Genomic DNA, 27,871 nt, shown 5'->3' on the forward strand with positions numbered 1-27,871 from the left:
TCTCCTCAGTGACTGAAGCAGTGAGCCCCGTGCTGGAAATGCAAAATTAACTGCAACCTAAATCTGGACAGTGGTGCTTGAACCAATGCCAAGGTGCCTCATTTCTGTGACTAATACCAAATGAATCATTTCTTTTTTAAAAACCCTTCCAACTGGGACTTTCAGGGACTTGCAAAAATAATAATTACACTTTTCTTTTATACCCAACAAACATTTGGCTCTATAGTGGAATCAAAGCTAGAAGCTGTGAGCACAACTGCTGGCAATTATTTTGACTATTTTTTTATAATTTTAAGTGGAGATTTTTGCTGTATGAATTGAGATCCCTTATTCCCATCTCTCAATGAATCTCTACGATACTTTCCTGAGGTCCAGTCAGTGCCTTTCAGAACACATCGCTGCTTCTAATGAACCTCATAAAACACCACATGTGACAGAGCAAGAAATTAACTTTGTGAGAGCCAGGAGGGTACAGGTTTAATTTCTCTTGAATCAGCAGAACAACAATAATCCTGGATAATAATGTGCCACAGCCTTGAGGAAGAGAAAGTTCAGCTGTGATGTTGAGCCTGCCCCAGCTCACTTGGTTATCCCACATCCCTGAGGCTCCTCAGAGAAAAACAATCCAGAACAAAATGGTTTTCCTTCTGGGAGTCTACTCCCTTCTGCTGGGGATGGGAAATGATTTAGGCAGCGTTTCCTTGGTGCTACACAAATGATGTGGAGCAGGTGCACTGAATGTAGCTCCTCTTCCCTCAGGTCCCGTGGGCCATCCTGGCCAGGGCTCCAGCAGGAACAGATTTCATTTCAGCCAGATCCACTTGTCCCCAGCGTCGGCGTTGTAGCCTGGCCTGTACTTGCGTCCAGGGAGCTAAAGAAAGCAGAAAGCTCAGTCAGAACTCTGGGCACCCCCCACAAAGTTCTGGAGTGCCTCGTGGGATCTATAGAACACAAAATTCTGTTTTTTACATTGTAATGATAAAACTTACAGAAAAACCAGTCTCTCAGAAAAGACTGAGCTGTGCAGCTGCAGGAGGGACTGCACAAATCACTATACAAAAATCATAATGTGTGTATGAAAACCAGGCCAATGATCTCAGCATCACACTCCACCTGGATTCATCCAGCCCCTCCCAGCCTGATGAGATGGCTCCCCTAACTGTATCATGGAGGAGAGGAACTGCATCTCATTCCAAAATAGGCACACACATTATTAAATATATGAAATACTTCATGCATGAGATACTGAGTTAATTACCACGTTAAATTAAACCATTCAAATGAAACTGCAGACTTAGCCTTCAAGAACTGAACTCAACTTCGCTAAAGCAAAAGCAGTATCTGCCTGCCTTCATCAGCAAAGCCAAGATCCACTTTTTGATGGAAAAACCCTAAGATTTTTGAAGCCTTTACCCAAGTTTCAAAGGGTACCCTGGGAGCTAAGCAGCAGCCTGTGAGTCTCAGTGCTGAAGCAGCGCCCCTTGGAAGGTACTGACCCTGACCTGGAATGCCAGAGATGGTGAGATCCTGGTTCCAAAAGCAGAATCCATCTCTAGAACATCCATTCCTACCTCCAGGAAAGAAAGAAACAGAACAGAACACCTTTGAGCTCCAGTACTGGACCCCAGAAGCAAACCACCCGAAAAAAAAGCCAATGAGTTTGGTGAGAAAGGCTGAAGCCAGCAAAGATGCTGTAATAAAACTCTTCCTTTAAAAATAAGCTATCTGCTGGCAGCATCTCCAAATAATTAAGCACAGATCATCTGCTCTGTCTCCACACAAGCACTGGTTTCACACAAGACCCCAGACTTGTCCTGAGGATTTTTCCTTTCCAAAAAAACATATAAGAGGATCCTGTTGGGGAGAGCTGCCCCTGCAGAGAGAAACAAGATGCAGTCTTGATAAAATCTGTACTCAGGCTGCAAAAATGAGCTATTTAATAAAAGATGAAGCCTGTTGTTTTGAGGAAGGGGAGTTGTGTTTACATTCACTTGAATGTCGAAAAACAAGACACTTCTTTCCCTAAAAATCAGGCTGACACAAGACCTGACCTCCTCCATGAGGCACTTCCCAACCTGCCCTGTCACAAACCATTTGTGATCAGTTTTTCTGAGGTTTTTCAATTAATGCCTTGTCTGTACATCAGCAGAAACTACACAGTCCTGTTGAGAGTTCCCCCCACCGAGCAAAGAGAAGATGGGAGATGAAAATAAATGATTACTATCTCTGCCCCACAGATTTCCAGCAGTGAGCCAGGGAGGACATGAGACAGCCTGTGACACCAAAACAGCTCTCCCTGGTCCTCTCCAGGCAGCACATAATTGGCCCTTTGATACTTGAAGAGATTCCCAGATAAGTAGATTATTAAAGCAACAGGAGATCTCTGGGAAAATACAGCAGTTTACAGTTTTGTTTCTGGGTACATCTGCCCTCTTTAAAAAGCTACAATATCATCCCCAACAGAATTCAAATTCATTGTCCAAAACAAATTCCCTGTGTGCCTTTGGTTAAAGACATGCAAGACATCAAAGCAAGTGTTATAATAAGTATTCATCCATAACTCCATCATTCACAGTGGGCCTTGGCAAAGGCAAGAGAGTTTGGGGATTTGTCACAGCTAAGCTTTCAAAATAGCCAAAAAGGGGAAAAAAAGAAGAAAAAAAGAAAAAAAAGGAAGAGGGAAGCAGAGTAAACAAGTCCCATATTACCTAGGAGGCAGGAGGATGGGAATTGCTGTTCTGAGCATGAGCTGCACAGACCACTTCCCCAACGTGTGCTCTTCAAATCCTACATTTTCCAGCTGTGACTGCAGTACAGGAGCTGCACACTTTGGAACAGGGCAGGATTCTGCAGAGAGGAGTGGTAGGAGCACCAGGGAAGACGTGGGGATGCAGGGCAAGGGGTAGGATGTGCTGGTTCTGGTTAGGCTGGTGCTCCAAAGTGTACCCAAGCTGAAATTCTCAGGCTCCTCTTAGCCAGCACAAGGGCAGGGATGGGAATCAGGGACCAGCCCTGAGGCTGCTGGGTTTGTCTAGGTTGGGCAGCCTGGCTGCAAGAGCTGATGGAAAGGAGATAGGAAGAAGCTCTGTGGGGCTCACCAGCAGCTGAGACAATAGAGAGGGACTGAATATTCACCTTCTCTTGCAGTCCAACTTCCCTGGAAGTGTCCCAGGCCAGGCTGGAGCACCCTGGAATAGTGGAAGGTGTCCCCTGCCCATGGCAGAGGGGCTGAGGTGAACTTTAAGGTCCCTTCCAGCCCAACCCATCCCATTCCATGATTTTATGATCACAGAGATCCCACCAGGCAGCCCCAGGAACTCTCCCACATCCCTGCAGCAGGAGGCAAGGCTGAGCTCCTGCCAGGTCACCAAGGAGCAGATTTTTCCACTCCATGGAAATTAAGTGAGAATGAAGCCTTGGCCTGCTGCATTACACTGCACAGATCCCAAAAGTTGGCAGCAAGGATTATTTCCAGAGGGATGGGATAAAATCCACCCCACAGAGCATGAAACTCCTGAAATGAGCTGTACCCAAAGGTAGAGCCAGCTCAAAGGCATCAAACAGCTCAACTTTAAAAAGGGCATTAGGAAAAGAGGTGAAAACAAGACCATCTCATCAGTTAAATTAAGAATCCGCCACAGAAGTGCCTGTCAAAACCATAAACATGATGAAAAGCCCTATAAAGTAGCAGAGGCTGTGGAGGAGCAACAAGCAGCTCTAGCCAGCTGCTTGCTCCAGATCATTCCACATCAGGCACATGCAGGTAGAGCTCTGGAGAGCTCCACCTGCAAAGGTTGTGCCTGGTTTTCCAGCCTTTGGGGAACAAACAATGACCGGTTTTGCCCTCTATTCCTGTGCTGCTCTGTGCTGATGGCCAGGCTCCACAGCTCCAGGAGCTCTATAAATAGCCTGCTTGGACCAGCACTGAGCAAAGAGCACTTAAAGCAGAGTCATTACTCTGGGAGCTCAGGCTCATTCATCAATATCCCCACCTCATCCTTCAGTGGCTGTTTAGAACAGCCACAATAACATCACTGCCAGGATCAGATGACCACTTCTTACAGGAGAAATCCTCGCTTCCAAAGGGTTGGCAGAGTTGTAGGCACACAGCTAAAATCTGAGAGAATCTAGGATTGTGGAGCTACAGATACTGGCTGGATTCAGGGAGAGTTTGGCTCCTGACTGTTCCTTATTCCTCCTTTGGTTCCTCTCTGCAGCTACACAAAAGGAGGCTGTAGCCAGGTCTCTCCTCCCAAGTGACAAGAGGAAACAGCCTCAAGATGCATCAGGAAACATTGAAATTGGGTATTAGGGAAAAAATTCTTCATGGAAAGGGCTGGCACTGTGGCACTGTGGGGCTCAGGCTGCCCAGGAGGGTGGCACCTGGGGCCATGGGCTGGTGGTGGCCTTGGAACTGCTGGGTTTAAGTTGCACTCAAAGATCTTCTCCAATCCCACTGCTCCTGTGCTCCAGAGAGCAGCAGTTAAAGCAGGGAAGGGGAGTGATTTCCCCCCAAACACACATCTGAGGTGTGCATGGCTTGGTTCCCAAAGACCTGGCACAGACAGGTGTTTGTTACAGCCTCATTCCTGCCATCCCTGACTCAAATAAACCCTCAATGCTGTTAACATCCATCACAGCCCAAAAAAAGAGCACCCAAAAGTTTCACTGCATTGAGGCTAAAACAATTCCAGTCTGCTGGAACTGTTCAATGACTGCTGTCCTGCTCTTCATTCATTCATTAGAAAAACAGACAATAACCTTTGGAAAAAGAAGTGCCCCCAAGAGGATCAGTTATCCACTAGAGAGTGCAGGGGAAAGCCAAGGAATTAATCCAAGCCACACAGCACAGTTAAACACGTCAAACTGACTACTTCACAGTGTAAGATCCATGGAGATGTTACCCCCCCTATTAAATTATATTCCAATTAATTTTAATTTAAGAGAGATCTACCCTGGGGATCGCATCCCTTCATAGGTACGGGATTGAGAGGGGTTTGGGAAAGGGGGATGTGCTCCCACATAAAGAAGTGTTTCCTTTCACAGGGACAGACTATCAAGATGAAAATGGATTACTTTAATGCCAGTGAGATTTGATGTCTTTTTGATTTACAGAGGTACCCAGTGCCTGGGACAGCAGGGGCCATCACCTAAAATAAAACAGACACAACCACCAAGCCCAAGTTTGAGAAAGTTCCAAGGTCTGTCAGGCTCCTTTCTCTACTCTTTCTGGGATAAGATATCCCTGCCAACTGTCCATGATACTTTTCAGGGGGAGCAGGGTGGAGAAGCTGCCTGTTGCTAAAGAGGGGCTGCTCTCAGAGTCTCCCCATATGAACAGGATTAGTGGGAGCAAAGGAGAAGTGGGAAGGGGGGAAGAACAGCAAATCTAAGTATCCTTGAGCAACAACCCTGTCATTCCCAGGCTTTTGTTATTCCTCAGGTTCTTTTGGTCTTACTGATACCTAGCCAGGCAACATCTTATTACTTTGGAAAGGGCTAAAAATACATCTGCAGAGATAAAACAGAAAAAAAAAACCCAAAACCTTAAATGAAGCATCTTCTAATTTATTGTGTGTCTGCTTTCATTCCTTCCTGGATTCAACAGCAGACAGGGCTGGGCATTACAGCTGTCAAACACCTCCTTTAAAACAGAATTAGGAAAGGAGATCTTGATCCTAAAAAGAATGAAAGCTTCATCAAGCCAAGAAAGAAATGCCAGGAGAGAGAAAACAGAAGGTTCTATCAAAGGAAGCAGCTATGGCAACGATCAAAAACATGGAAAAGGAAAGATATCCTAAAGCTCCCTGCTCCTGCAAAGGCAAGAGTTGATCCTGTTGTTGATCCAGACTCTGGCTCTCTGAAAGCTCAAGTACCCCTTCTGTAGCTCTTTTAGGAGATTTTTATGTGAGGAGTTCCCTGTACTCTCAGCAGAGATGGGGAGCCAAGGGCTCTGCTTGTCAGCAGCCACCTTTGGCCCCACAGCTGCCAAAAAGGACCAGGGTAGCTCTTGGGCCACCTTAAACCTGGATGTCCCCTCCTTGGGGGAGCTGTGATTTCCCACAGCAGACACAAGCTCTTCCAGCACTCTCAGTGCTGGGGTGTGGGACAGAGCTGACTCGTGCTGCAGGCTCACCTGCCATCGCCCTGCAACTACCCCAAACCCGGAGGCACGGCAGACATTGGAGGATTTCCCCTCCCAAGCTGCATCCTTATGGAAAAGAGTGATGAAAAGCCTGGGAAAACAGTGTGGGATTCCCCTTCATCCTGTTCCCTCTCCTCTGTTTGCTGCTCCACAGCACTGCAGGGCCCTGCCAGCCCCACATTCCCAAGCCCTGGGGAAGGAGGGAGGAGGAGGAGGAGCAGGGTACAGAGATGAAGCTTGGCAAAGGCAGCTGAGCTGTGCAGCTGCTGTGGAAGGAGCTGGATTGCACCTCACAGCCATAGCCAGAACTTCGATCTGCTTGAGCTTTCCTTGCCTCATGCTCAGCATCCCTATATTCCAAAAGCAGTCTTCCACCAAGGAAAACAGGGTGGGAAACACAATGAGAGCCTTCTCTTGCCTTTCCCTGGCACAGGACAAGGAGGAATTGCCTCACACTTCCAAAGGGCAGGGTTAGATGGGATATTAGGAAGGAACCCTCCCCTATGAGGGAGGTGAGGCCCTGGCACAGGGTGCCCAGGGAAGCTGTGGCTACCCCTGGATCCCTGGAAGTGTCCCAGGCCAGGTTGGACAGGGCTTAGAGCAAGCTGGGATAGTGGAAAGCACCCCTGCCCATGGAAGTGGCGGGGAATGAATTTTAAGGTCCCTTTCAACTCAAAGCATTTTGTGATTCTTTGATTTTCTGAATTCCAGCAAACAGCTGCACTTTTATGTACACAGAAAAGCACAGACACGTCAAAGAAGCCGTTTTCCCCCACTCCAGGAGATGCAGCAGGAGTGTGAAGTACATCAGCACATTATTTAAGTACACTGATTCCATTAAACAGAGCCATTTGTTTTCATCTTCACTGCAAACACATCTGCCTAAGTGCTCCAGCTCTCCAGCTTCGCAGGGCGCACAGTGTTTGGAGTATTATCCCTGGGGATTGTGTGCACTTGCAAGAAAGGCAGAGAGATACAGCAGTTGTTAAGGGAGAAAAAAAAAAAAAGGGTAGTCAAGCCTTTACTAGTCTGACAGTTCCTAAAATAATGTTGCTTCCCTGAAGAATGGACATGCTTATCTCTGATCTACAGAACCTGACTGAAAGGTTGCTTCTCCCTTGCCAGAAAAGCATCCTTAGAAGTTTCTGAATGCTTCAACAGAACTGCTGGACCCTGCCAAAGGACTTCATGCTATAAGAAGGCTGCTAAAAGCCACCTCCTCCCACATGAAAAGAGCCCTTACAGAAGAAATTTAGAGGATATACATTAAAAAAAAAAAAGTGAGTTCCAAGTATGCAGAACTGTATGTGGCCACCTCGTTATTTCGTGGAAAAGTACACATACTAAAATCTTGGAACTCTGAAGAGTGTTCCCTCCTCCTCCTCCTCCTTCTTCTTGGTTGCTTCTAATGAATATTTTGAACAAAACCCAGCTTCTGCCTGGAATTTGTAAATCCCTGAAAACCACCATTATTAGGCGGCAGGAATTGTGTGCATGGAGCTCTGAAAAGCACAGCAGTTTGCTGCCTATTGGAGAGATCAAGGATTTATGAGTAGTTACTGGGGGAAAAAAATCCCCTACGCAAATCATTGTATTTATGTGGTAAACATCATTACACCAACCTTAAAAGCATGCATTTCCCACGAGGAAAAGTTAAACTTCTGTAATTATCCCATAATTAAGCCTTTACCTACAAGTCAGCCTAAACTTTACTTAAGAGTGGCCTAAACCCTTTATCTTCAAATGCCAAAGTGGCAGCACAGCTGTGACCATCCCTGCACAGACATGGTCAAGGCAGGGGCCTGTGATTACCTCTTTACAGACCAAACAACCTCCCAGCCCAAATCTGAGTGTCTGGAAGCTCATCTGTTCTCTGTGCTTGTACTGGTTGGCCACTTCTGCCCAGAAGCCTTGCCTGAGAAAAAAAAAATCAGCCCTTCATTTGCTAAACAAAGTTGGAAGGTAAAAAAAACACCCAGATCTTCAAAGTTTCAGCACAAAGAATGCAATCCACAGAACATAAAACAGCAGGTGGGGCTGGCTTGGTGCTTCCCCTTCCAGTAGCTGATGGAAGACAGGAAAACTCAGCATCTTTTGCATTGTGCACCATCCCTGTACACCCCCCCACACCACTGAAGGACTACAAGAATCCAAGCATTCAGAAAAGAGAGAAAGAGTATTAATGTAGCCTAAATTTAACAGAATATTTCCTGAAGCGAGCAACACCTCCCAATTCCAAAGGACATTATCACTTTCCACAGCGTTTTCCTGAATCAGGGCCTACAAACAAGGCTGCAGAAGGGAGATCATGTTCTGGCAATGTTTTTTTGCTCAGCTTCAGCTGTCAACTAACTGGCGTGGAGCAGAGCAATCCCAGAGCACAGCTTTCCTCCCCAGGTACCCATATTCCTACTCCTAGGCATCCCTTTGCTACATCTGCAAGGCAAGTCACCAATTCCTCCTGGCAGCCAGTCACTGGATGGGCCAGGACATTCTCACTTTCCTGCCATCACAAAGTGCTGCTGTACAGCCAGAGGAAAAAAGGCTCTCAGAAGTCTCAGCCCGGGCTCTCAGCACACAGCACAGAGGTCACATCTAGCTGTGTGTCAGGCAGCCTCAGTAATTCCCAGCTCCTCTGCAAAGGGACATCTCAGCCCAAAACAGGCCCTCTTATCTCGGGGAAGAAAGGCACTGGCAGTGCAGATGGCTGCTGTGTGCTAGAGACGAGGCCTGCAGCAGATCCTGCTCAAATCTGTGCTGCACAGCACAGGCAGCTCTCAGAGGGAAAGGCTCCAAAAATCCTGAGCCCGAAGTTTTGGATTTAAAAATGTGACAGCAAAGAGGAGGAAATTCTGATAGCAATTTCTCAGCTGGACCAGGGAGTTTTCAAACCCATTAGACAAGCTCAGATGCTTTCTGCTGCTTTAACCTTTAGCTTTAGCCCCTTTTACAAGCTGGAAAGGTCACATCTCAAATGAGGCAGAACAGTGTGAACCCAGGAGCCTCTCCAGTACACAGCCAGCAGAGGATGAACAAATTATGTCAAATATTCTGTCTATTCCAGAAGAAAACATTGGTGGTTCAGTTTCCAAACAAGTCCATAAATCTGTACCTTACATTTTAATCTCAGTAAGAGACTGTATACTACCAGGAAAAGAAAAATGATAGTGTTTGGATTATGCAAATCATGGCTTCTAACAATTAATATTGTATATTCCTCCCTTTGTCTTCAGGACTGCTTGGAAAATAAGATGCAGTGGCAGGGAAGATTTCAACCCAACTGGAAAACACAGGCTCACCTGTAACTTTGGCCACTCAGAATTAATTATCATCAGTTCCACAACTTCTTCAAGGAGCTTTTCCAACACCTGGGCCTTAGGCAAGCCCTGTGTCAGGGAAGAGGCCCCATGCCAGGGAACCAGGGAGCAGCACCAGGGCAGAGCTCTGGGGGGACTGGGAGCTGCTGTCTCCAGAAGCAGCAAGGCAGGAGCTAATTAAAACCCTGAGTGGGAGCCTGCATGAGGTGTACGGGAGCGCTGGGCACAACAGGCTTTGGATGTGTGCCAACGTGCAGAAACACTCTATTTAAAGCAACAGCACTTTGGGGAAGCGAGGCAGCATCAATCCCTCCTCAAAAAAAACACCCCCTCTTTCAGCACTCCATAAGGAGTTACCATGGGTTTCCAATTTTCTTGTTTGACTTAAGGGATTATTTTAGATTTCAGAGGTCACAGACTCATCAGGGCACGAGAAACAGAAACAAATGAAAACCATTTATCCTTTAGTCCACATCTAAAGATCTCAAAAAAAAAAAAAAAAAAAAATAGAAAGAAAATCAGCTTATGAAACAAACCATTTGCTGTGTTATTCCTCTTGGGGGGAAGCTAGACTTCAGAAAAGGTGGGGATTTGGGCAAAATGCATAAGTTGCGGGTAGCAATGGGCAGGAGGGTGGCAGACAGGGTGTCCCCAGCAGCGAGGGGCTCCTGGCTGTGTCCCCTGGCCATGTCCCCAGCAGCGAGGGGCTCCTGGCCGTGTCCCCTGGCCATGTCCCCAGCAGCACTCACCGCCTGGTACTCATAGTAGATCTTGTCATACTCAGAGCCGCCGATGGTGATCTCGGGGACGAAGTGCGGGATGGACACGGAATCCACCACTCCAGCCTTGTCCTGCACACTGAGGGGAAAAGGAGTACTCAGTTCACACCCTGCCGCAGCAAAAGCCAAGTGTTGTGCCCAGAGAGGCTGTGATGGCCCCATCTCTGAAAATGTTCCAAGCCAAGCTGGATAGAGCTTGGATGGAGCAACCTGATGCAGCAGAAGGTGTCCCTGCCTGTGGCATGGGGTGGGACTGCACAGGCTTTAAGGACCCTGCCAACCCAAACCATTCTAGGATTCATAATCATCATTCTATGATTACAGAACTACTTTTCTGTCAAATAAAGTTTCCAAAAGTTTGGGCTGTTTTCCAAACATTTATATTTCTCACAAATCTATGTGGTACTGCCCCTCATCTTTGCCTCCAGTTTGCTCCTTCTCCAACTTCCTGCTTCTCCATTCCCCCCCACAGGTTCTTCCTCTTTGGAGGTGCTCCATCATTCCTGGGACCCTTCTCTATGAAACCCCTCCTGGCTTTTTTGCTTTCTGTAAAAGCAGTGTAAAAAACAGTGGTTTTATTGAATGCCACACAGCACCTTGCTAAACTCCCATCCTAAACGGACTAGTACTGAGACAGTGAGAGGATGTGGAAGGAGGCAGTGCCTCCAGCCTCCTTCCTGGGAACACCTGGAGGAAGCTGCAACAGCTCCAGTGATGGATCTCAGGATCCACCAGCAATCCACTCTGCACAGCACCAGCACTTCAGATACCCTGAAATGAAGACGCCTGAGAAACTGCTAGAAAGCCTCCTGCTGCCTGTGGTTATCCACAGGCCAACAGTGCCACCTGCACGTGGCTGGCAAAAACACATCCCTTTCCAGTCAGCACTGACCAAACCCTAAATGCAGCACCAGGAACTCTGCAAGCTGGGTTGTTTGCAGGGAATTACACTTCTCAACAAATACCAATATGCACATCAAGCACATGCCTTGAGCAAAGCAAAGTTCATCATCTTCAAGAAATTATTTTACCCTCAAATCATAAATTTTGGGACCTTTCCTCCTAGCCATGAAGTGTTCCAACAAGTGAACTGGTTTGCTTACATACCCTGATATTCACACTTTTTAAAAAAGTAAATTATCCTACTACAGACAGATTTGCAAGGAAATACAATAATCCAATCAAAGTTCAGATGGCAGAAGATGAGGATAAATGCCCTTGTCCAAGATCAGGATCGACACCAAAGATGCTTCCTATGAACTGCAACATTATTTAACTTCAACAACATTAAATGTGTATTTCAGGTACTGGAAGGCACAAAAAGGCACCTATAAAGCTTAATATCACTCACAGAGATAAGGTTTTGTGGTCACCCACTCTGCAGTGAATCCACTCCTTCCTGAATCTCAGCCAAATGGCCATTTGGAGAGGACAACTCCCAGGCACAATTCATTTTAGTTAAAGGCCAAATGACAAACCTTCTGCTCCCAAAACCTCTTTGCACAGGAAAATAATGAAAGCTACTGATGGCTTCTCTGTGTTCTCTGCACCTTCAGAAATAATTTGGAATACTAAGCAAAAGCACACCCAAAGACACCTGCCACAACAACATCTAACCACAAAACCATAGCCACTTGCCAGGACTAATTCCCTGCTCAGCAGGAAGTGCTTACAGGCACCTTTTATGTTTCTTTCATTTTCTCTCTCGTCCCCAGCAGAAAATTATCACTATTTACTCTTTCCTGACACTTTACCAGACTTTCCTGAAGGAGCTCTCAGCATGCAGCACCTTTACCTTCCAGATTAGGTAATATTTGAAAAGGAACTGAGAGCATGAAAGTGACTGTGTGCTCCCAAGACTTTAGGAACATGCAGTTTTAGCTCACTTAAGCCTCTTAACTTATGGTTGTTCCACAGGAATCCCACCTGGAAGTACCTTACAGCAATGGATAACTCATCTCTTCTCCAAAAGCACCTATTACATGCTAATTCACACACTTTATCCAGCACAACTGAACCAGCAGAAGGATCAGGACTGACACATTCCTGATTCTTTTTAGAGAAAGAATTCCTGCTTCCTTCACAGGCAGCTCACAGCAGGACACACACCATGAACATCAGAGTCTGATGAACCTCACCAAAGGTGCTAGGTGGGGTAAGGGGACTGGTTAGAAAAAAAATAAATAAACTAGGCAATGCAACAATAAACCCTGAGTTTGCACGGCCTGGGCCATGATTTCTCAACACCTGATGTTGGCATAGTCACAAAAACTCAAGTGAAAAGAGACCTAAAAGCCAACACCACAAAACCATTCAATACAAGCTCTGTGTTGACAGATGAAATGAATATTCCTCCTTCTGCTACAGGGACTCCAATTCCCTCATTTGGCCAAGCAGAACAGGTGTGGCATGGCCAAGGTGAGGCACAGTTACTCCCTTGGTAAGCAAAAACTCACCATCAATATCAACAACAAAAAAAAACCATTTTCCAAAAAAAGCAGGTCTGCAAGAAAAAGGGAGAAGGTGCAACAACAGCTCTTCAAACCTAGAAAAGCCACTGCAAAGAGAAAATCACAAAGTAAGTGTTTCAACTGCAGCAAGAAGATGGGGTGGACAGGGTTTGCAGCACCCTGGGATAGTGGAAGGTGTCCCTGCCCATGGCAAGGGGAGGAATGAGATGGGCTTGAAGGTCCTTCCAACCCAGACCATTCTGGGATTCTGTGATTTTATGCTGAAGAGAGAACCAAGGTGCTAAAGAAAATAGTTTACAGTACCAGAAGATTTACAATTAATAGTTCATGAGATTTTTGGAGTCTCCATGGCAGTTTCAAAGCCAGGTCCAATGCACCTCTTGCTAGCTCCCCTTGTCCTGCTATCTGCAATCAGATATTTAAACAGGGATACTTCTTCCCTTTGCTAAGCAAAATTACACCGGGAAGCAGAGCTGCAGGGCCTCTGTCCCTGACTCCTGGGTTCTGAGGGAGATGCAGGGACAGATCAGATTTAGCTGTGCAGTTGTCTGATACAACAAGTGCATCAAGCTCCCCCCAGGAGCTGACAAAGGAACACAAGCAAGGTTACACAGCCCACACTCCTCATCCCAAACGTGATTTATTCTGAAGTACATGCAGAGAGACAAATGTCACTGGGAAGGGCCCAGATAAAAACACCCCTTAGACAGTGCAGTGGCAGCAGAAGAGCTCCTTGAGACATTTAAAAAGCCTGAATGGTTTCTGTTGGACTCCAGGAGAGGAAAGGAAGATATGAAGAACATCCTCTGGAAGTCCCCTCCAGCTCCCAAAGCACAAATGAAGGCCCTTTTAACCTTTTATCAAGATCCCACAGCTACAGCTGTCAGGACAAGAGAGAGCACCTAAGGGCAGGCAGGGGGATAAAAGGGATCATTATGCAACTGCTTGCCCATGGGTGCGGCTCATTAGCTGGCTAATTTGCATTAATCACCCAGAGGCCTGCTGGGGTTTCCATTAGGCCCTACACGTGTGCAATAAAAAAGTTCTCAGCCCTGCTCACCCATCCCAGACCCCCAGACACGCTGGTGCTGATGCCTTAAGTTTTAGCCTTCCTATTTTTCATAGTCTGTGCTACCTGGGTATGTAGTTTTCAGCTTCATGTTAAGTGTTAGTGAGCTCTCTTCACAGAGCAGGAAGACAAAACCCTTTTCTAGCTTGAAACCAAGGACAATTGTTACAAGTTTCATGCCCAAAAGCATAAACAGGGGTGGACTGAAGAGAGAAAACAAGAAGGCTGGGACTTCATAACCTGAAGCTGTAATTAGACAATTAACTCTGATATGCAGATGGACCAAAACTGATAAAAATGTGAGACCTCATGACCAGTCATCCATTTTGTGACCATTTTGGGTCCCTCTTGGGTGTAGCCCTGGCCAGGCTCTTGTACTGCCCAAGGTGTGTCCTTTAAGGCCTTTCAATAACTACCTGCTTTATTCTTAACTCTGTCCAGCCTCTGTTCCAGGTCAGTCTTCTGAAGGCATCAGTGTGAGCAGAGGGTGGAAGGGAACACAGGGCTGACGCACTCCCAAGGGATGGCAGGCCAGCAAAGGAAGCGACTGCAGGTGGAAAAGCAAACAGGGCAGAACTTCTATTGGATCTTAGGGGAAACTTCCTCACAGGAAGGGGGGCCAGGCCTTGGAACAGGCAATGGTGTAATCAGTGTCCCTGGAAGCGTTCCAGAGCCATATGGGTGTGGCACTTGGGGACATGGGCCCACCATGGGCTCGACAGCACTGGGGAAACAGTGAACTCCACAACCTCAGAGGGCTTTTCAAGCCTGAACCATCCTGAATAGCTGCTGGAGCCCACCAGGAGCACCCAGGAGAGGGCAGCACGTGCCAGCACGAGCAGGCACTGGGAACCTGCAGGAAAATCACTTTCTAAAGGAAAGATTCCCACAGGCACGCGACACCCGCACACCTTGGGGACCACAGGCTCGTTACTACTCGGGCAATGGAAAAAGTGAGAAAAGCACCAAAGTTCACAGACTCACACCTAGGCCAGGCACTGAATCCAGCATACAATTCCAAGAAGGGCGCCCTGCAGCAGGCTCCCTGCGTTTCTGGAGTTACCATGGGGAACGATCATGTCCAAACACACACGTTTTTACCAAGAGGCTCTTCCCAGGCTGCCCGAGACGCTGCCCAAGACTCCCTCACTCAGCTGAGCAAGGCATGAGCTCAAGACTGGCACAGGATGTGTTGTCAGCCCTTTATCGATGCCCTGACACCTCAGCACAAAGATTCAAAAGCAAACCCCAGGAGCTGGGCTCCATGTACAGTGTGGGTCCCTTCCACACAGGGTATTTTAGATTCTGTGCTTTAAACAAGCAGTTTATTGCATTCTGGGGTCTTCAAACAACCCCATGTTTTTGCCAAAAGAAATAATTTCATATTACCTACAGTGACAAAGACCCTTGAGCAGGAGACTCTCTCATCCTTCTCCAGGATTCAATGAAAAATTGAGTCCTTAAAGCAATTTATTCCCTTCTACTACTGTGAAATAGAATTTTCATGCAGTATCTTAACACACTGCTCTAATTGTAAGGTTTCCTTCAACTCTCTCCTACTCACCACAATTAAAAATCCTTTCTTAATACCTGCACTAGTGTCGAGTTCCAGGAAAACAAGCAATTTACTTCCTCTTTGAAAGGAAGTCTGATTGTGAGCATTTTTTAGGGCCTAAGTCACCAGATGTTATCCTCCAATTACTACGCAAAGAAACTTCATCTTTGATACATAAAATGCACCCAAATCATGACTTGTTCCTGTCAGACAACACCAAGCACTGCTCTTCTGTGATCTACCTTCCCTCCTCGATAGAAAAAACATACAATAGGAGCATTATCTCTATCTTTAGGAGGTATTTGAAGTAACAGCACAGAAAAGTAAAATGCAAGAAATATCACAAGTCTGCAAAAAGAGTTTAACTTGCTACTCCAACGCCTGTCATAAAGTCACAAGCTTAGGGGCAGATACTGTGTTTCTATTTGCATGTGAGATGACTAGAAAATAATTAAAATAATGTAACACTTAAATTTTCTCTTAAAAATGTAACTATATTCTTTATATATATATATATATATATATATATATGTAGATATGTAGATATATGTAGCTATATATAGATATATATAGATATGTATGTATATGTATCTTTGTATTTTATACAAACAAAACTGCCAAATTAAACATGATGCACTTGCAAAGAATTACTAAAATCAAATTCTATTCCAACAAGACACTTTCCACTGTCTGAGTCTGATCTCTTCCAACTAGGCAGACAAGGATCTTTGACAAAAACCACTTTAAACTTCTCTGGAGCCTCTTGTCTCATCAATCAGCAGCAAAAATGCCACACCATGTTCCAGTGCCAAGCACCAATATTACAAAATATAACCCCACCTTCAAAAACTCAAGGTTTTGACCATTTTTCCCAGGTTTTGATGCCAATAATTGCTCAGTGGCTGAATGACATCACACTTACTAAAGTCTCAAGTGATGGAAAGAAACATCATCTTGCTCCACCCATGGCCCCTTGTCAAACTTCAGGTACTCGATGTCTTCAATTACCTGGAATCAGAAAAGAAAGCTCACTAGGGGGTGGTTTGATCCAAAAAAATCAATGAAATAATCAAAATAGGTTATTAAACAAATGAGAAAGGCTTGCCTGCTAAAGCTGTAGTAACAAGGCAAATGCCCATGGATAACATGATCATCTCCCAGTTCCATTTCTGGATGCTGTGGCCCTGCCAGGAGCACTGCGCACACATGTGGGGGATCTCCTAACATCCTGTGCTTTCAGCTTTGGGTGGCAGGGAATAAACTGCCTGAGAGGTGCCTTCTTGCCAAATTCTTACCTGATCCAAGACATTCTTCCTTAACCTGCCTCTGGGGCTGAAAAGCAATGAAGGTACCACCTCACCCCCACTAAGGGAGAATGAGGAGGAAATGGAGGTAAGTAAAATTTAACTCCTTTTCATCATTACAAAAATAAGGTCTGGTTGGTTTTATTCGCAGAGAGGCTCAGTTACACAAACCCTGAGACAGGCAGGGGAGCAGGTGTGGCATCTGCCTCTGTGCTGTGTGGCTCACATCACAGAAACAAAGGCACATTTCAGGCTGGAAAATTCAGGCCTGCAGGAGCTGCAGCCATGAGTCCAAGGGCTCAGGATTTCACCAGCCATCAGGCACCCCCATGCATGAAAGGAAAGGTAACACTCACAGCTCAGAACCCTTCAAACAAGCAATGCCAGCTCAGCAAATCAAATCATTCCTTCAGCGTCCCCAAACTTAGCAATCCCAGGTTTCAGCTTCGTTTACAGCCAGAAAACAGATCTCTGCTGCTCCAGGAAGTAATTGCTTATTACACTTGGCTGCCTGGAGCTGAGGGGACACCTGCCCTGGTGTCAGGAGAATGCACTTCAGATGCCTGATGAGGTGGAGACAGCACCTTGGAGCAACCTGGGTAGGAGTGGATTGTTACAGCTCCAGACATCCCTTTCCAGAGACCTTTTCCACACAGAAAGGATAGAGCTGAGGTCATGACCAAATTCCTGATGGTGCATTGTCAACCAATTGACAGGTGACCACATGTCAGCAATGAAGTGACAGAAAGTTAATGAAAAATCCTTGTATTCTTAACACTAAATCCCAGCTATTACCACTTAAAAAATGATAACCAACCAAGAGCTATTACAAAGTAGCCTTGACTATAAAGATTCACTCTTACCAGAATTATGTTTTCATGGTAAGAAAAAATGGTTTGGACATGACTGAATAAACACTTTCAAGGCACAAACTGCTGCAACATAACTCCAAGAGGAAGAGCGGTGCAAGGTGAATTAGTTCAGTCATTAGATTCTTTGAATTATTTAATTGACAAGATGAACACGAGTAATTTCTTCTCCACAGCAAAGCTCTGCACCTGATAACAGCCATCACAGAGTTGTTACAATAGGGCTAAGAATGTGCTACAGTGAAAAAAGAATCTGTATCCAAATTAGTTTTGCTCACTGTAATCATCATGTCAGAAGATCTCTCCCCCAGCAGTTCTTTAACAATGGCATCAGTATCCCAACCAGGACAGGATCAGTATCCCAACAACAACTTCCGAATTTATAAGGAATACCCTGGCACCCCCCAGGAATTAGCAGCAGATATCCAAGGCTTTAAAAGAAATTAAACATACAGCTAACTTTGTATTCCCAGTTTTATCCTTGTGCTAAACCAGTGTGGAGCACCCTAATGAAGCTCATTTCAGCACTCATTACCTCTTCAGCCACCACAACCAAAGTTGCAGAAACAACAGGAAACCCCAACTGACCTTTTTAGGACACTTATAAAATAATTTCTAAGCTGTGCATGTGTGCTCTGAGCAAACCAAAAGTTATTAAACTGTAAGGCCATAAAGAATTCAGCTCCCAAATCCCTAAGCAAACAGACTGGAGTGGGCTAATGAACACTGCTGTCTGTTGAGAGGATACACCTGTGCAAACACACATCTTACAAGCCACAGCCCTCCCACCAACCCTTATTTCGAAATTTCTGCTGTGTCACCCCAAAGGGAAACTGAATCTGAACAGAAAAGGGGGGAAAAAAACCCAACTGAATTCTTCCAAGTACCAATATCTACCACCAACACCCAATAATGACAGCATCATGGGCTGGATAATCTTACAGGGTGTTTTCCAACCTTAATCATTCTGTGGCATTGTACTTTAACTTCCAAATAATAATCCTTCCCCTAACCCAGACTTGTCCAAGCAAATTAAGGACTCCTCTGGTGCATCTGATGACCCTATTTAGAGCAATGACAAGATTGCTGAGCTCGGGAGAGTCACTCCTTAAACAATAAGAGCTTTAGACTGACTTTAAACCCCGATTTAAAGGATTAAAATCAAATCTCTAGCCATGGGGTTTACTACAAAAAAATCTAGGGAGGAAACAAGCTGCCTTACTCTGACCACTATGAGATGTGTCCAGAAAGACAGGGAAAAAAAGAGGCATTTAACCCCCATCCCACCTTTTCTTTAATTCACCAAGTTCCCATCTTGAAACACCACAGCTCTCAATTCATTTCCTTGCTTCTATATTGTTATCCAGAAAAAATAACTGTACTTGCTCTAGATTCTCTTTATTCACACCACAGTCTCAGCTGTTTTGTTCATTTCAGCCTGATTTTTGGTATAATTTTTCTATTTATTATCTGCTGTCACACTGAAGCCACCAGCCTTTTTAGGGGTATAAACTCACATTTCCCCACAGGTCTACTAGTTATTAATGATAACCTTTATTATCAAGTGCAGAGCACCCAAAAATCAATGCACAACTGCAGAGAACCCAGAATTCTGTTCTTATAATGGGAACCAAAAGGCCTAGTGACAAACAGCAGTGCATCTATGGGGGGGGCTATGGAGAGTTCATTTTAGGACCAGGGTAGTCCTCCTCAATATTTTCTGCTTCACAGAATCATATAAGCAGAACTCTGAAGGACACCTCAGGCAAAAAGTAATTTTAGTCTGATAGGGGTCATTTAAATATTAAAATGCATGCTCTGAATATGCTAATAAGCTTAATGAGGTACAGGCTACTGCATATATAGATCTATTACTCAATTCTCTGCCAAGATCACACTGCACATAAGACAAGAGAAGAGGGAGTTTGGGCTGTGTATAAGTAAGGTAAGACTTTCACCTCATTAGGATGAAGACCCAAAAAAAGCCCTTAGGAGACAGCCCATGAGCAGTTCTCATCCTCCCCTCCCAAGTAGGGATGGTTCCTTGGCAAGCTTCCACAAGCATTATTATTATGCAGTTAACATAATAACTCTGTTATTAACAGAGATCTATCCCTTGAACTAAACCTGTCTGGAGTCTCAAAAACCTTGGTGCTCTTTCCCTAAGGGAACAGCAGCTAGAGAGAAAATTTAATGATGGTGAAGCAAAAAAGCTTCTGTTATCCTGCTAAAAACCTCCCATGGGGGGGGGGGAGCACACAGAAATAAGGGAAATCTATTAAACTCACCCCCAGAAAAAGCAAAACTTACCTTCTCCACATCCTCAGCTGCAGTTGCTGTGTACTGCAGAACTTCACTGCTCTCACTGCAAAGAACACAGAAATTGAATTCCCCTGATAAAACCGCTCTACCCATCCTCCTCACCCCACTCCAAAAGCAGCAGAAATTAAGTTAAAAGGCACAAACCAAACCAGAATTATTGCAGTTTTTTAGATTGCTCCCAGCTGTTGCAATAGAATTCCTGTGGCACCTGTGAGCTGCTTCTTTGCTGGTGGAAAGTTGCTTTTAAAGGGCAAATGGCCTGGATATCTACATAATTTAAGTTGAAAATCATTTGTAAAAACCATACATATGGATCTGTTTACATTTAATTAATGGGGATATTTGCCCCTGTTACAGCTGCCCAATCTACTTGAAAATAAGTGAAACTGTAGGTCTAATCCAGAACTTCACTAGACATTCCTTTTTACCAGTGCATGACTACTGTTGAGTAATTTCAGGAGAAGAATGCATTCATTTATCATTATTTACTCAGGCTGAGCTAGCTGAATGAATACAAATGCAGGCAGAAGGATCTGTAAGTGTAAAAACATTTTTAAAAGGTAATGTTTCCTGGTTACAAGATTGTTTTTTCAATCAGCCAGCAGCCCTCAGAGAAAAGGCACTTGCAGAGCAGAGCCACAACAGGAGTTTCTACATGAACCTTTCACACTACACGTGTTCAACCACATTCAGCAATAGCTGTTTCCAGCTGGAAAACCTGGAAGGCCCTGGAATGGCTGCCAAATGTGGACATTATATCAAACACCACACAGCAAAGTTCAGGAGCATGGAGAAAAAATTAATAGAATCCCAAATGGTTTGGGTGGGACAGGACCTTAAAGCTCATCCTGTTCCACCTCCTGCCATGGGCAGGGACACCTTCCACTAGCCCAGGTTGCTCCAAGCACTGTGGGACCTGGCCTTGGACACTTCTAAGGATGGGGCAGGCAGCTGAAATACGAGACTCTTCTCAGAATCAGCCCAAGGGAGAGGTCAGCTTTCAGCAGAGCCTGAAACTGGCAGTTGCATCAACAACTCCTATCAAATCACTTGATCCCATCTCTTGATTTGACTCTGCAGATTATCAGGGCTTCATTAAGAGAAAACAGCTGCTCAGTGACTCTGCAGATTATCAGAGCTTTCCTTAAGAGAAAACAGCTGCTCAGTGGAAGCAGTGTTGGATGTGAAAGAGAACATTACTAAACTTAAGGCTCTGCTCCAGGAAAAGGGAAAAATCAAACAGAACCCAAACACTGTCTGCTCCAAATCACCAGGCAGCACCTGCCACGGCACCCAGCTCACAAATCACTACCAGTAAAAACATTAAAGACATTCACAACAAGTCAACTAGAAAGAAAGCATCAATTTTAAAGCAAAAATCCATGACAAACCACTTTAGGCAGCATCAGGCTGCTCCAGTTAAACGACACGAGATAACAGGAATTTTGCCCCATAAACTGCTTTTCAAGGAACAAGCAGACATACTTCAACATGGAAAGCATGCAGGAGTTCACTCAGCAGTCTATAACAACTCTTTTTAGCCTGTTTGGACCAGATTTTGGGCATGCCTAGGAGTCAGGGAATCAAACCAGGCAGTCTAAGGTAACAGCCAGATGCAAACACAGCTCCCTGCACCACTGCCAGCAAACAAACAGGTAAAGGCAGCTGTGGCTTCTGCCTTTATCCCAGATGGGAGCCACCCTGAGGTGCAGAGAGCTGGATTCACACACTCCCAGCTCCCCCAGAGCCAGAGGACAGAGCTACAGATCAATGTGACAGGCTGCCGGGAGCACCTCTGCCACCAGGATGCCGAGCAGAGAGGGTCTGCTAGGTAGGGGTACTGACCATGTACACACACAGAGGGCAAAAAGGTGAAATCACAGCAGGATTTATAGGATTTAGCCTCATTGAGCACCATGAGATGTATGTGGGGCTCCATCTGACCCAGAGAACAAGAAGCAGGTTTCTCCCCACCAGTGACTACAGCAGTTTGCCCTCAGGGGGATGACATTCCCAAGGTTTCCCATTCCTTTCGAGAGCTGTGTGCTGGCTGTGGGGACACATATCCATGACACCAACAACCCCTGCCTGCATGAGTGACAGGCTCAACATCGAGTTATTCCCTTCAGTAGCTGCCAGAGCCATCACACTGATCCACCTGGGGAGATGAAGCAAGCACCAGCAGGACACAGGCAGGCTACAAAACTCCCAGGAATTCACTCTGATTTCCATCAGCCTCCTGCACACACCAGAACTTTCACGTTTAATTCATTTGATACCCTTTGAGAGTTTCCCTGCCAGAATTATGAGAGACTGTAATTCTGCTTTTAGATTTTTAGGACGATTTTCATTTCCCTAGAGCTCTTTTCTAAGAACAGAGCTGGCAAGCTCTGTTCCATCCCAGGTTTACAGAGCACCTGCTTCTGCTTCCCAGCTAGAGAAAGCCCAGAGAGAGACAGAACACGGGGAATGGCTTCCCACTGCCAGAGGGCAGTGAGAGATGTGGTACTGGGAAGGAATCCTTCCCTCTGAGGGTGGGGAGACCCTGGCACAGGGTGCTCAGGGAAGCTGTGGCTGCCCCTGGATCCCTGGAAGTGTCCAAGGCCAGGTTGGACAGGGCTTGAAGCAGCCTGGGATAGTGGAAGGTGTCCCTGCCCATGGCAGGGGGGTAGCACTGGATGACCTTTGAGGTCCCTCCAACACAAACCATTCTGGGATTCTGTGAAAACTGAAAGGACTTTTTGAAGAAAAAGCCCTACAGCTTTCCAAAAAGGCCTGAGAAAAGCTTGTATTGCATCACTCTCTCCTCAGGTCGAGCAAACACACACAGCCATAGCTGTGGCATTCTGCACATCACTCCTGAGCCCCTTTTAATCTTCCAACACTGGCACTAGGCTTCTGGGATGGCAGAGGTAACTACACTCACACAGTTCTTATGCTGTGAATGCACCACCCCTTCATTATGGCACAATACCGTACCCTGCAGCACAACAAGGAGGATTTTTTTACATGACTTGTTGATATTGTCAGAGAGTTTAAGGTCTGCACACACCTTTGCTCAAGGACCTAAAGAGGCAAAACATTTTGCTTTGCTAACCTGATCTCTGGTAGGAAGGTCTTCTTGTAAGCATCCTCAATGCTCTGGAGATAGGAAGGAGACACCTTTTTCTCATATGGCTGCAAACAAACAAACAGAAAAAGTTGTAGAATCAACTTTCTTTTCCTACCAGCACAGACTCCAAGGGCTGCTCCACCACCTGCCAAGGGTTCACTCTGGAATAAGCAGTCAAACATCCAGGTGAACCACATGCACATCAGTGAAAGTTTCAAAGAATTAAGGCATTTAGAGTGTTTGCAATTTCCTTACATGCCACAAAACACCCAGAGTAGCCCTCAGCTTTCCAAGGCCTGATTCATTCCTCCTAACTACATATTCCAGGGAGTTGGAATATGCTTTCTCACCCAGAAAACAGGATAAGACTGTCTGAGTCCACCTTTTCCATAAGGAGGCCAAATTTGTACCTATTTCCACAGTTTCAAACAAGTGCATGGACAAACACCCACTCCAAACTCCTGTGAAATTTCATGGATATCACCCCTGCTGTTAACCAGCCTGCTTTGCACACAGTGTACTTCTAATGCCACATTTGCAAAACACCTGGAATTTCTCTGATCTACCATGTGTCCCCCAAACAAGCCCTACAGAGCTCAGCACTGCCACAGACCCAGAAAGGCACAGGCTAAGTCAGCAACTCCTGTTCAAAGGTTTCAAAAACGCCACTGATTTTCATGCCTACAAGGGCTAAGAATTCACAAGTTCCCCCAATACATGAAGAACTTCTTAACTGGGAATTTTTTTCTAATAAACCAAAGCTTTCTTTTAATCTGTCAGGTTTTCCAGAGTTAAACTGCATTTCCCATAGCCTTTGAACAAGGCAAGACAAACATCTTTCAATCCTCATAACACACCTGCAAACAGTTACAAGCACACATCCAAGTATCAGAGAAAGTGGGGGAAAGAAAACCCAAATTACAAACCTTACTTAGATTAGTCATTCCCCAAAAGCACCCTACAGCTTTCCTGAGCTAAGATCAGTTCAATAACACAGTCATCCAGCAGTGATTTGCTGGTTTTCAGGGAATTAAGTGAACTTGCTGATCCCAGGTGACTCACACATGAACCCCAGCACAGGTGTGAGGAAGCAGTCAACTGGGAAGCAAGAGCCAGGGAGCCCAGCCAGACTCCTGGCACTCAGGATTAAGAAATATATCATCTCCAAGTGCATTTCAAGCAGCACATCACTGCCCACGGCTCCTATAGTGGCAGCTACAGCATCTGGTATAAAAATTCACCTGCTCTTAAAACAATTTCTCATTCCACAAATGACAACATATTGATGCAGTCACTAAAAAATGAGTTGATTTTTGCTTTTTATTTTTCTAAACCAAACATATAAGAATACCCACAAAGGCATCACCACCACACAGATCTCACACCTCAGAGGACAAGCAGCTCCTCAGAAGCAGAATTCAGCAGCAAACCCCACAGGACCACATAAGGTGTGATTACAGCAGACATTAGCAAGCAGCAATTGTGAGAGACAAGTAACAAAGATAAGAGATAAATAGGCAATAATCAGAGATCAAATTACCTTGCCTTTCTCTTGAATCCTCTTCTGCACCTCAGGGACAGGCATATCTACATAAATGACCAAGTGAGGTGGCAGCAACTCAGAAATGCTGATCTCCTTGACCTCTTTGTAGTGATCAAGGCCTGTGTAAAACACAAATAAATCACATTCCCCACCTCTGTATTTGCAGTCTCTTCTTCTGGGCTCATAGAGCAAGTTTAAGGTAGGCTTTTCCTCAAACAGAATTCAGGAAGTTTACAGAATAAGCTATCTCCAGGAAAGCTTCATGCACTGAGATGTAAGAATCTAAACCCAGTATTATCAAAGAGAGACTTTATTCCTGACTGAGGTTTAGAGGAATCTCAGCTTTTCTTCCACCATTTACAGGCAGTAAGCCATGGTAGCTCTAATCAAGATGTTTGCTCCCTAAGGACTCCAGTACAATCCAAACTGCGTTTTTGTATTGAGTTGTGGGTTGCTGGGCTTTGCTGCCTTAGCGATTCAGAGGAAGAAGACACAGGTCATTATAATCAGCTCTCAAAGCAATCCAGCAACTTACAGCAGGTGGTAAAAAACACACACCTCTTAAATCCAACAGCAAAAACAGGAGGCAGTCAAGAAAACAGTTATCTCTACGTAAGGAGCAGCCAAAAGAAAAGATTTACCGAGTACCCATAACCCCAAACCAAATCACTCAGGTTGGGAGGATCATCCCCAAATCACCTGGCTCAACCACTCTGCTGAGAACTCCACCCACAGCATTCCAAGTATCTCCAGGGGGGAGACCCCAGGTGATTTGCTCCAGGGTTTGACTCCCTTCACAGAAAAAAAGGGCTTTTCCTTACAAATGAAAGATTTTGCATTTCAATTCGTGCCCTTTATTTTTGTCCTCCCACAGCCACTGAGACCAGACTGGCTCCACTCAGAAACACATGAACACTGAATATTTAAAGGAATCCCTCCTTCCAAGCAGGATTTTTTTTGGTTTTTTTTAAAGTAAACTCCTAGACTTCCGAGAGATTATGGCAAAGCAGCTTCCTTTTGCTGGCAGGAACTCACATCTCTTGTGGACATATCCCTGCTTTAACATGGCGTCCAGGAACACAAAGTCGCTGTAGGGAGAGCGCTCCAGCACCACACCTTGACCTGCAAGGGAGAGCAGGCCCCAGGTTGGAACAAGAGGAGCTGCGAGGTCCCTCCCAGCCCAACCCATTCCATGATTCCCCAACCTGTGCTGAGCAGGTGCTCCAGGGCATCGGCATACTGCAGGACACGGTTCCCAAAGATCCAGGACTGCAGGCGGTAGGAGTGCCCGTCCGGAGACCTGGGGTCCGTGTAGAACTTCTCCAGGTTACAGAAACCATTGAACTTCTCAGGCAGCAGCTGCCCATCCCCCAAGATTCTGTCCTGGTAGTGGATGTCTGCCTCGGGGAAGTATTTCATTCCTGACAAAGAGAAGAAGCCCATGGCAGAAATCAGCTGCATTCATCTGCAGCAAAAGCCCCCTCAGCCAGTGAACACACAGCTGTTCCTTGAACAGCTCCCAGACAGCCCCAGCCCCTCTGGCCAACACAGCAGAGGGCAATGAACCCAAACTCCGAGCGCTTTCACAGGGAGAGCTGAGCTGCTCCAAGCACATCCATGTGGAAAATCCAAGCTCTCCGGGAGCACAGTCAGCACAACTCCATTGGAACTGAAGCTTCACTCCCAACAAATCCCACAGACCCGAAACACATCCCCATCCCAAACCTCACCAACATCACCCACAATCCCCCTCCACCCCCTCCCTCCGCATGTCCCAGCCGGGAACTGCTGCTCCAGTGAACTTTCTCTGCACGAGAGTCACAGTTAAACTCTGGCAGCTCGCAGGGAAACAGTCAGACATACCCAGTTTTTCTGCTATTTGCTGGGCCAGCTGGCCCTTCCCAGAAGACAGATTGCCCTCCACCGTGAAGACTTTGCTGTGCTCTGTGAACTTCTTGCTGGCCCTTTCTCCCAACATATAGGCCAGCCACCCATACTGCAGGCTCTGCTCAGGGCTGCTGTGGATCCTTGCCTAGAGGAAAACGCATGGAAATCAGCAGACATGGAGGGGTTTTTAGCTGAAAGTGCACCTTCTCCAGACATTCACACAGGACGTGCTCCCACACACATCATACAAGGAATTTTCACTCAGTAACTTTAGCACTGCCATTTCAGCTTAGCAACTGCAGCACTGGTTAGGCTGGGAAGACAGAAAGCATGAAACAATTTTCAGTCTGAAGGCCAGACACACAGCACACCCAGAGTTCCCAAGAGAGACTCCACATTAGACTTTTGCTTGTATTTTTTTTGTTGTTGGGCACATAGCAACACTAAACTCACTCTCGGGAGAGTTACACCTTTATTTCAATATGTCTTAGAGGGAAAAAGTTTCAACTTGGTAACCTTGGATATATTTTCCAGCCTTAACTATTCCACGATTCGTGAGAGGTAGCAAGAGGGACCCCCCTGGGCTGTGGGGCAGAAGGCAGGGCCTTTCTGGGCCCTGCTCACAGCCTCCCCCAGAGCCTGACAAACACTGCAAACCTCATTCTGAGAGGTCCTGTACCCTCCCTTGCACACAAGGGCGTCCATTCCTATTCAACACTCCTCTCCTCGCAGCACCGCTGACCACAGCCGCAACTGAAGGTCACCGCACGCCTCTCTCTGCCATTTGCTCCAGTCTGCCTCCACTTCACCGCCCCTCCCGGCTGGGAACATCGCTTCGCAGGGAACAGCCCAGCCCCGGCCCAAAGGCTGTCTCTATTCACCCACCCGCAGCAGGCCGAAGCTCTGCACAGAGCCCTGCCCGCAGCCCTGCCCAGCCTTCCCCGCTCACCCCCGGCAGGCCGGAGCCCAGCGCGGCGCTGCCCGGCCCGGAGCTCCCCCGCCGAACGCGGGCGGCCGCGGTGCGGCCGAGCCGGGACACCCACAAGGACATGGCGGGGCCGGGCGGAGGGCGGCGGCGCGCGGCGATGACGTCAGGCAGCAGAGGCGGCGCCTCGGGATGATGCAGGCCGTAGAGGCCACGCCCCCAGACCCACCCCTGATGGGAGGCCACGCCCACGGGCCCTGTGGGCTCCGGTGGGAGCGGCGGGAAGCGGGAATCACCGGGATAGAGAGCGGGAATCACCGGGATAGAGAGCGGGAATCACCGGGATAGAGAGCGGGAATCACCGGGATAGAGAGCGGGAATCACCGGGATAGAGAGCGGGAATCACCGGGATAGAGAGCGGGAATCACCGGGATAGAGAGCGGGAATCACCGGGATAGAGAGCGGGATGGGGAGCGGGAATCACCGGGATAGAGAGCGGGAATCACCGGGATAGAGAGCGGGAATCACCGGGATAGCGATAGAGAGCAAGGGAAACCGGGAATCACCGGGAAT

The 27,871-nt window shown here is 46.4% G+C and overlaps 1 protein-coding gene across 2 annotated transcripts; it reads right to left on the bottom strand.

Annotated features, from left to right (window-relative positions):
• Positions 1 to 446: 446 nt before the first annotated feature.
• Positions 447 to 27,449, bottom strand: NDUFA10 (NADH:ubiquinone oxidoreductase subunit A10). 2 transcript variants are annotated; one of them, XM_005532692.2, is made up of 10 exons: positions 27,323 to 27,449; positions 26,350 to 26,518; positions 25,692 to 25,907; positions 25,522 to 25,608; positions 24,484 to 24,605; positions 22,929 to 23,008; positions 19,820 to 19,874; positions 16,259 to 16,344; positions 10,212 to 10,320; positions 447 to 871 (listed from the first exon to the last, which is right to left on the bottom strand). In XM_005532692.2, the coding sequence occupies exons 1-10, from the start codon at positions 27,422 to 27,424 to the stop codon at positions 803 to 805; spliced, it is 1,095 nt and encodes a 364-aa protein (XP_005532749.1). In that variant the 5' UTR covers positions 27,425 to 27,449; the 3' UTR covers positions 447 to 802. The 2 variants fall into 2 exon arrangements, with proteins under 2 accessions (XP_005532749.1, XP_087915022.1); XM_088058896.1 differs by lacking the exon at positions 10,212 to 10,320.
• Between the last annotated feature and the right edge of the window lie 422 nt (positions 27,450 to 27,871).

The sequence above is a fragment of the Pseudopodoces humilis genome, chromosome 8 (assembly GCF_049639895.1).
Source record: "Pseudopodoces humilis isolate 2021_Gansu_Grassland_sample_001 chromosome 8, ASM4963989v1, whole genome shotgun sequence".
Lineage (NCBI taxonomy): Eukaryota > Metazoa > Chordata > Aves > Passeriformes > Paridae > Pseudopodoces > Pseudopodoces humilis.